This window comes from Penaeus monodon, chromosome 14 (genome assembly GCF_015228065.2).
Source record: "Penaeus monodon isolate SGIC_2016 chromosome 14, NSTDA_Pmon_1, whole genome shotgun sequence".
Lineage (NCBI taxonomy): Eukaryota > Metazoa > Arthropoda > Malacostraca > Decapoda > Penaeidae > Penaeus > Penaeus monodon.
The window spans coordinates 46,936,629-46,946,628 of record NC_051399.1 but is presented as its reverse complement, the minus strand read 5'-3'; the positions used below and the strand labels follow the sequence as shown (position 1 = coordinate 46,946,628).

Here is a 10,000-nt window from a genome sequence, read left to right as displayed (position 1 = left end):
AGAGAAAACAAATAAAGAAGAAGAAGAAAAAGAAGAAGAAAAAAAAGAAAACAACCAATTCCTGCTACCACTAACATTATACAAATTCCTCAAGCATAAAGAATAAACAAATAAAATACACAAGGAGAGAAATGCAATGTTTACTTCAGTCTCCGATAACCTTCGGCTAGATACAAAAGATCTATCAATGAACCTTGCTTCCAAGACTAGTAATATGACACACGACACTAGAATATTTTGTATCTTCCGTTGAACAAGTGTGAATACACAAGGACACCACAGGTTTCTCTGACTATAATGAATTTATGGAACATGGAAGCAGATGAAAGAGGAAGAACAGGGAGAAGAGGAGGAGGAGGAGGAGGAGGAGGAGGAGGAGGAGGAGGAGGAGGAGGAGGAAGGGGGAGAACAAAACGAGTGAGCAAGAATTCAGCAAGGACATAAAAGTAAAGAGTCGAAGCAACAGGCTAGAAAAACCTGATACATACAGCAGCTACTATCAACAATTGCTGATGACTAAATTGTACTTCCATTGAGAAAAAGTAAAAGCATTGTCAATTATGCACATTCCATATACTAGCTTCACTTTGTATGACACTTCAAATCAAATTCATCAAAAATCATAATAGTTATCAAATTATAGACATACCATAATCTCTATCACTTGATTTTATCACCTAATATGACTAAAAACACCCTATTTTCACCCACTGACTTCTGTTCTTCATCAAATACAACCAAAGGAACACAAGACCATAAAAGAATAGCTATCGCTAGTTATCAAACTGACTAGGATGTTTGTATTATTTGTATTTCACACTGACAAAGATTTCTGGCTCAGTGCATGACGCGCATTAGTTGAAGCAATTCTCCCGATCAGCTGTGTGGACTGGCTACAACTTCGGTCGCAGAGGTCCTTCACTGCTTCTGCCGAGCTCCTGAAGAACTGCCTGCAGCTTTTCTTGGTTGGGAGAGAGGATCGTCTGGTCACCCACCCTGCAAAAGGTTAAAGTTCCTTATAGTAACAAGTGCCCCTCTCCTAAACCAAGAAGAATAAAGTGATATAATATATATGAAAATATAAGTACATGTATATATATGTGTGTATATATATGTGTGTGGGGCCGCGGTGGCCGAATGGTTAGAGCGTCGGACTCAAGACTGTCACGACGGCAATCTGAGTTCGAGGGTTCGAGTCACCGGCCGGCGCGTTGTTTCCCTTGGGCAAGGAACTTCACCTCGATTGCCTGCCTAGCCGCTGGGTGACTAAGGCAGCCCAAGTCAGTGCCGGGTAAATAGAGATGGTGACTCGGAAAAAAAAAAAAAAAAAACACCGGGCGGAAGGCAATGGCAAAACCACCGCTCTAAATTGCCAAGAAAAATCATGGAAACCCATGATCATCAAGGCCGCGGTGGCCGAGTGGTTGGAGCGTCGGACTCGGAACTGTCACGACGGCAATCTGAGTTCGAGGGTTCGAGTCACCGGCCGGCGCGTTGTTCCCTTGGGTAAGGAGCTTCACTTCGATTGCCTGCCTAGCCGCTGGGTGAGCGGGCCAGCCCGAGTCAGTGCTGGTCCCAAGCCCGGATAAAGAGAGAATGATTACTTAAAAGGTACCACCGGCACTCTCCGTGGAAAGGAACTGGGGACCCTACCACGTACTCACTCCAAGAGCATCACAACGTGAAAACTGCAATTGAGTATCATGCTGTGACCACGGCGGCTCAGACATGAACCTACCGTTAAAAGAAGAAGATATATGTGTGTGTGTGTGTGTGTGTATGTGTATGTGTGTGTGTGTGTGTGTGTGTGTGTGTGTGTGTGTGTGTGTGTGTGTGTGTGTGTGTTTTTATATGTATATGAGTGTGTGTGTATGCATGCATGTATGTATGTATGTATGTATGTATGTATATATGTGTGTGTGTATATACATATATAAATACACACAAACACTCACACATTATATATATATATATATATATATATAGTATATATATATATATATATATATATATATATATATTAGAATATATGTATATATATGTATATATATTATATATGATATAATATATATATATATTATAATATATATATATATATATATATATATATAACACACATATATATATACACACATATATATATACACACATATATATATACACACATATATATATACACATATATACATATAATACATATATATATAATACATATATATATATATATATATATTATATATATATATATATATATATATAATATATATATATATATATATATATATATATATATATACATATATATATATATATATATATATATAATTATATATACATATTATATATTATATATATATAATATATATATATATATATAATTTTATATATCTATATATATATATATATATATATATTTAAAATATATATATACATATATATATAATATATATACATATATATCTATATTTATATACTATCTATATATACATATATATATACATATCTACTATACATATATATATAATACATATCATATATTATCATCTATTTATATCATATATATATATATATCTGTATATAAGTTATATATGTATTATGTATATTATATATGTATCTATGTATATATGTATATCTCATATTATATATATATATATATATATATATATTTATATATATCTATATATATATATATATTTCTATTATTATATTTTAACATTTAGAAAAGAAAATGTCAGGAATTCTTACCCCTTTCTCTTCTCAACCATTCCAAGCTTGACGAGTGAACGCAGTGCATGGCGAGTCGGGTCCAGAGAGAGGGCAGAGTACACCCCTGAACTCGCCACTAGTCTCTCCACGCAACGCTGGATAGCCAGTACGACTTCGCCATTGTCAAGCCAATCTTGGGAGGCCTGGTGAAATGGCATTTTTTTTTGTATATGTAGAAAATGGGGAGTAACAGAGAGATAAAATCTTAGGCAATAGCAAATGCTGTATTCTACAAAAGAAATTTCTGCCTCTAAATTACTGAAATCTCAAATTTTCTTTGATTTGTTGTATATCCTAATGATTCATATCCTGATAGCTTTATTAAGTTTGATATATCTAAATCTTCCCATCTTCCAGCCAGTCAAGGAGAGCTCTCACTGGCTTGGCTATTTCCTATGCAAAACTTATTACTCATTGCAAATCACATTTCTCTTGTAATCTATCCATAAGACAAAAAATAAGGAATAGTAAAAAATGAAAAAAAAATGTTCATCACTTTAAGTTCACAGTAGAAGGAGAAAACAAATACTTTTCCTTCCCAAACATGAACAAAGATAAAGCTGGCCACAAAGGGGTCAATTAATCACCATGAAATTGAGACTGACATTGACTCAACTACATCTGTCACATGAGACCTATAGACCTCCTTACAAACCAACTGACGCATGGCTTCCTAACACCCAAATCAAACTGCTGCTAACAATTACACAAATTATGCAGCAGGTCTTAAGGGAATAGTCTTACCAGTGTCTCTGCAGCACAACTGTAGGTGATGACGAAGGGTTTGAGGAGACCGAGGAGCAATGACATCAGTTTATTGCCTCTGCCGGTATGGTGGACCGAACCCTGGATGAAACTGACTTCACCGCTCCACGTCAGCAGGGATAAGCCTTCCATGAAGTCCTAGGAGAGGAGTAAATAAAATACATATATAGACAGAGTTGTGTAGAAGAAGAAGAAGAAGAAGAGGAAGAAGAAGAAGAGGAAGAAGAAGAAGAGGAAGAAGAAGAAGAGGAAGAAGAAGAAGAAGAAAAAGATGAAAAAATACAAAGCAATGCCTGGTACATGTACTTTCCACCGTGGTTTTGTTTACACATAGAGGACTTCTCAAGTACTCAGCCACCGTGGAGTCAAAGAGTAGGTTTTACAGGAACTCATCCAATTTTCCATTCCTTGAATTATTGTGATTTTTTTGTTTTTATGGAATTAATATAAATACTATTATTATTATCTTTATTATTGACATGTCAGTATTAGAATGTTATCAAAATGCTAACAGCCATCAATTTTTTTTTTCAAATCTTCCCAAAAATCGAGGAAAAGGATAAACAGGTGAGATAGGTACGGCAAGGCATTAACTCCTAAGTGTTGACTCTTGTAGGAGCTATCTATATGTGAGCAAAATTCACTAATAAAAATCACAGTGGACATTTATTATGTATTTATGTTACAAAAGAAAGTCATTCAAATTAACACAAAGTATGAAAAAAGCTGGATGGAGTACTTCTTCAGACATCATGTAACATCCTACATCAAACATTCAACATACGAGAGAAAATAATTTCTTTTCAAGCTCTGGCCAACCACCTTCATTTCTCATACAGAGATACCTAATCACACATGAGAGAGAAGGGAAAAAAATAAGAACAAGCAAATGAATACATTAACCTCTCCTTTTCAACCCCGACATGCTTAAGGAACGTAAGCAACTCCTTAGCCATGTGAAAACCTGGCCTCCAACGCCCTTACCTTTCCTCCAGCGTCCTTCTCGAAGATGAAGTCGTTGCTCAGTAAGGAACGGAGGAAGAAGAATCGGTTCTGTAGCTCCTCTGTGGGAAAAAAATAGACACAGTGAAAAGAAGAAATAATCTTTAGCTATTTTTTTTCTCTATTTATTCTTTTGGAACACTACAGTAGCTTTATATAAAATAGTTCTGTACTTCATTTTATGATCAGTCTTTTTTATTTGATTCTTAGATTTCCATTTTAAGACATTTGCATAAATAAGATCAATATTTTTTAGGACTAATATCTGCAATGTGTCAGACTTCAAGTAACATTATAGGGAAGAGACTAATTCAAGTATTAAAATGAGCATTTAAGAGCTAATTAGGATGATGGATGTGGGCATTTCTTTTATCCATCTGCATTAATGTGAGACTCATAAGTAAATAATTCTTAATAAAACAATGACAGTCAATAGCAAGGTAAACCAAAACTTCATCATAATACTTTAATATCTGCTAAAGTGAAGCACTACAAACCAAAGATACCTGATCAATGTAAACTTCAATACTTTCATATGACATGCAGAAAATAACCTAATCCAATACATCATAACACTTGGAGGAAGTCGAGAAATGACATCAAAACAAAACAATCACACTCACCAATGGGGCACACTGCGTTACAAGTCACTCGTGACACAAGGGCTTGAGCAACCAATGCTGGTCGGATTAGCAGGTGCAACGACTGATTGATGTAGTGTTGCAACATGAGATGCGTTACTGCGTTTTCTATGGTTCCACTACTCAAGGTGGCCACTGTGGAGAAAATGACATAGACCTTTGACTCTTCTTCATTACGTATAAAAATGTATATAAGTACATATAAGATCAGAAGTCAAGAACTGTGGAAAGTAACAGACTTACCCTTTTGGGGTAAGTGTAAGCTCTGCTGATTAGGTTGGTGTATTTGCTGTATATGAACAACATCATTGGCCCCTAGAGTTGCTACTTGTTGATGGATTGCAAGGCTATGTCTCACAGTATCTTCCACGGATCCTGTGGAGAGAGAGAAAAAAAATCAATTGTTAACAGCATTGCTTCCTTTTCATCCCACTCATTTTCATTCTTCCATGTTTCAATACAGTGACAAAAAAGTCTGGAAAAATATCATCCAACATGTACACTAAAATTGTCCATAACCCAACAACATAATCCATAAGCAATTCAACGATTACCTTCAAGAGCCACCTCTCCTCCGACCTTCTGGAAAATGCCCACCAGCCACGAAACATCTTCGACCAGACCTTTGAGGGGTACCATCCACTGCCCTCTCCAGAGTGCTTGCATCAGCTGGACGCAGACGAAGCTCCAGATACTCGTAAGGGAACCCATTTGGATTTTGTGTAATACATGGAGGCCTAGGGCTTCACAGGCAGACAACTGATGCAGGAGGAGTATTTGATATATAAACTTTTGGTTAATGTAACTGCACATCCATAAACATCAACATATCTTCCTTCTATTCATTCATATATCCACCTATTTATTCATCTCTCTATGTACCTATATACACAATGGGTTTCTTTTATTACACATATATATATATATATAACAATTAAGAAAGAATAAAGCCTCATTCACTATCAATTCTCCAACAGAAGCCTACTTAAAACAAGGCAGCCATCACAACTGCCACACGCTGGCCACATCCATACCTCGTTCTTGAGCAACGGGGCCAAATGTGACGGCAGAGAGGCAGTGAGATGCCTTTCGACGCGTGGAAGAAGGAAGCTCCTGGCTGATATGGGGTCACCGACATGGATGCGAATGTCTCCAAACTTTTCCTTTAATATGCTGGTTGCCTTAAGAAGACCCTGTAAATTTTAAATCATCAATAGGGAATTATCAAAAGAGACAATAAAACAAGATATATCCATCTCAATTTGACACCAAGAAGACAAATAGTAGTCCCCTCCTCCCCTAAAAAAGGAAAGAAAGAAAGAAATATACATATACATATATACATATTTATCTATCTATATATATATAAACTGAAATACCAACAAACTCAATTACAACATCTATACATCTCCTTTGGAAAGAAAGAAAGAAAGAATGAAAAACTTAAAAAGTCTGACTCCACCCACCGACGTCGATTCTTTGGGCTTAGGCACTCCAAGCAGCTCATAGGCATACAGCTTCTCCTCGAGGGTCCTGTCGTACGAGATGCTTATGGGCACGAGGGCCAGGTCTGGCAGCCTTCCTCGCAGCCAGCTCTCTGACACACAGCCAAGCAATCCTAAGTGTTTAGGGAAAGGGGAGAGAACATTAGTGTTTGGGGGGAGCAGGGGAAAGTAGGGAGGGAGGGAGGGAGGGAGGGGGAAGGGAGGGAGGGGGAAAGGAGGGAGGGGGGGAGGGAGGGAGGGAAGGAGGGAAAGGGAAAGGGAGAGGGAGAGAGGGAGGGAAGGAGGGAAAGGGAAAGGGAGAGGGAGGGAGGGAGGGAAGGAGGGAAAGGGAAAGGGAGAGGGAGGGAGGGAGAGAGAGTAAGTATGAGCATGAGTGTCAATTTGAGAGACAGAATGAATGATACATACAGCGTGAGCGACAAGAAACAGAAAGAAGAGAGAAAAAAAAGGGGGCAAAAAGCTAACCACCCAAGTAATTCACAGTAAAGTATAGAAATAATGAAATACATGAAATAATAACCACATAAATCTCACCTATCTTTGGAGGCAACGACTTTCCACTTCGACTTCTAGTGCCCTCAAGAAAGAACTCGAGGGGGGAGCCTGTACACTCCACAATGGTCTGAACGTATTCCTGATGAAGAAATATAATCTGCTGTGTACATATATACTGTTTATATATTTGCATGCTCATGAATGTGTATATTTGTGTATATTTTATCTTGTAAACTTTACATACAATATAAAACAATCCCCCCCCCAAAAAAAAAAAAATAATGGTTTGTCACTTAAATGATGAAGAGAAGATGAAAAAAAGAAAGTTAGAAGTCATAACAGTTTGGACAATTTGCTAAAAAAATCCTATAATGTTTCCATATATTAAAAAAAGAAAGCAGATTACCTCAAGACAGTGAATACTCTCAAACAATACATCATAAGTGCATTTGGTAAATCAAATCACTCAATAAATAGACAAATGCAAACTGATAAACAGCCATAGAGATAAAACCTACTTGGAATACTGCCCAATACAGAGCATTGTCCATGAACGACCTGCGTATGTAGAATGCCCCCGAACGCCTCAGCATGTCACCTACGACGGCCATGCTCATAAAGTCTGCAATGAAGCCAATATACATAATCACTAAATACATACTGTGGAAGATTATTGTGATTATAAACAAATTACATTTAAATAGCACACTTTTCAACCTACGGCCTTCCAATGATATACATAAATGCTAGAGATATTACACTGTGGTAACTAATCATATTTCTAATACAGCACAAGATCTTATAAATGATCGGTCTGTAATTTAAGTACTTCTAGTGTTTGCAAATCAAGCTGTAATGTTACATATGTGTTTTGGATAATCTTAAGTAGTAGAAGCCCCCCCTCCCCCCAAAAAATTAAACATGTCCTATCTGAAATACCTTTCACAAATCTGTCAACTGATCTGTAATGAGACTGGCACCTTACCCATTCCGGCCGCAATGACAGGTAAGGGGAGGTTGAAATGGTATGCGATGTAGGACACTAACAGGAAGTCTGCATAGGATCGATGTGTCGGGAGCAGGATAACTGGCGTTTCAACCAACTTGCTGCGAAGCTGATAGGGAAAGTAAATAATCAGTGGCCTATACAAACTACTAATATTAATGCAGCTTCCAAGAAAAACCAGGATGTTTACGGATACCATTAAGACTACATTTCTCTAAGCAAAGAGATAACGACAAACAGATAGGAATCTACAGTGGGGTATTGTAAAAGCAGAATATAAATACAGCATCAAGCAGTAACTGAACTGCAAAATACTGCATATGCTCACAGGATTTTGGTTTTTTATACCATGGTTTTAAAACACAAAAGTTGTTTCCTGAGATCTATGTTTTCTGTCATTCACAGCTCAGGGGATAATCAACTATCATTTCTTGGGCTCCTTATCCGAGAGAACTAAGGTAAAGTCTCATTCATTCCTTACAATTCACCATATGGTTTCTGGATATAAATTTATAGCATACCTTCATAAGCCTATCCCTACATCAAAGCTTGAAAGAATGTATACATAATACTCAGAATATGGAAATTGAATCCTTTTACAACCAAGTATACAATTATGCTTATCTGCATCTAAAACTACTTGTACATAATTACTGGTTTACATGCACCCACGCACACATGCACGCACGCACGCACGCACGCACACACACACACACAAAAAAATTATATATATATATATATATATATATATATATATATATATATATATATATATATATATATATATATATATATATATATATATATATATATAAAATATATATATATATCCCACTTACTTTCTCAATGCCATCCTCATTAATGAGAACTTTTCCATAAATTCTCTTCATGATCTTGGGAAGGATAAAAGCAAACTGCCGTATCGTGCCTATGTCCTGCGTGTGCCCCATCTGTTCCAGGATACCCTTTACTTCTTCCTCCAAAGCCTCTTGGTCCTGCTCATCTTTGGCCAACTGTTGCAGGGAAAAAGATTGTGTTGATTATAGCCTTCATTCTATGACTACCAAAAACTGGGTTTAACAATCTGTCATTTACTGAGACTAGGCTATGAGTTGCATTCCAAATCTATAAAATATTGTTGTAATCCATCACTGCCTATTCCTGATGTATGTTTTTCTATTCCTGCAATTCTCGGCACTAAGGCTCATAATCACAACTCCTAACCTGGCTGATGGCGTGCTTCACTCTCTCTGACCCCATCACTCGCTTAAAGATGTCATCGCGGTTTAGGTGTAGTCTGTATCGGTAGTCTCCTCTCGACGACCACTCGCGGGCAGCCCACCTCAGATCACTGGACGCTCTCCTCTCTTCTAGCAAGTCGATATACTGTGTCTTTGGCCTAGCTTTTCCTCCGCAGGCAGCGGGGGAAGTTTGTGACAGTATTGGCTGCTCCATGGTGTGTGTCCTCTTCCCCGTCTGCAGATAAAGTATGCCAAGTCATTAGTGGGATGAAAGGGATGGTTATGGACAGTTTAGAATGCAGCTGGGGTGTTCTACCAGCAAAGAATCCTGTGTATTTCCTCTTTTCATTAATGTTATACTGTGTAACATGAATAATATACATGTGTCAGCTGTTTTTAATTTAACCTCAACTTTTCTTATATTTGGGATGGTAATCTTAGGCTGACGATATACTTATTAAAGTTCTTTCCTAATTCTAATTAGGAGAATAATGTGCCTGTGACTGCAGCCGACATTTCGACCGATCTGTCGAGACCATAGCTGCACTGAGTAAAGTTTTCTGTCTGAGATATAGGTGG

General features: G+C 37.2%; 1 protein-coding gene across 3 annotated transcripts in view; it reads right to left on the bottom strand.

Moving 5' to 3' along the window:
• Positions 1-124: 124 nt before the first annotated feature.
• Positions 125-10,000, bottom strand: part of LOC119581197 (dihydroxyacetone phosphate acyltransferase-like) — a 15,691-nt gene continuing 5,815 nt past the window's right edge. For all 3 annotated transcript variants that reach the window (XM_037929590.1, XM_037929591.1, XM_037929592.1), the window contains exons 2-15: positions 9,405-9,656; positions 9,020-9,193; positions 8,160-8,289; positions 7,693-7,796; positions 7,214-7,313; positions 6,641-6,792; positions 6,209-6,367; positions 5,729-5,933; positions 5,418-5,549; positions 5,157-5,309; positions 4,516-4,595; positions 3,511-3,669; positions 2,746-2,909; positions 125-996 (exon numbers count right to left, since the gene is read on the bottom strand). In XM_037929590.1, coding sequence (XP_037785518.1) covers positions 894-996; positions 2,746-2,909; positions 3,511-3,669; positions 4,516-4,595; positions 5,157-5,309; positions 5,418-5,549; positions 5,729-5,933; positions 6,209-6,367; positions 6,641-6,792; positions 7,214-7,313; positions 7,693-7,796; positions 8,160-8,289; positions 9,020-9,193; positions 9,405-9,656 — 2,067 coding nt within the window. In that variant the 3' untranslated portion in view covers positions 125-893. The remainder of the gene's footprint in view (positions 997-2,745; positions 2,910-3,510; positions 3,670-4,515; positions 4,596-5,156; positions 5,310-5,417; positions 5,550-5,728; positions 5,934-6,208; positions 6,368-6,640; positions 6,793-7,213; positions 7,314-7,692; positions 7,797-8,159; positions 8,290-9,019; positions 9,194-9,404; positions 9,657-10,000) is intronic.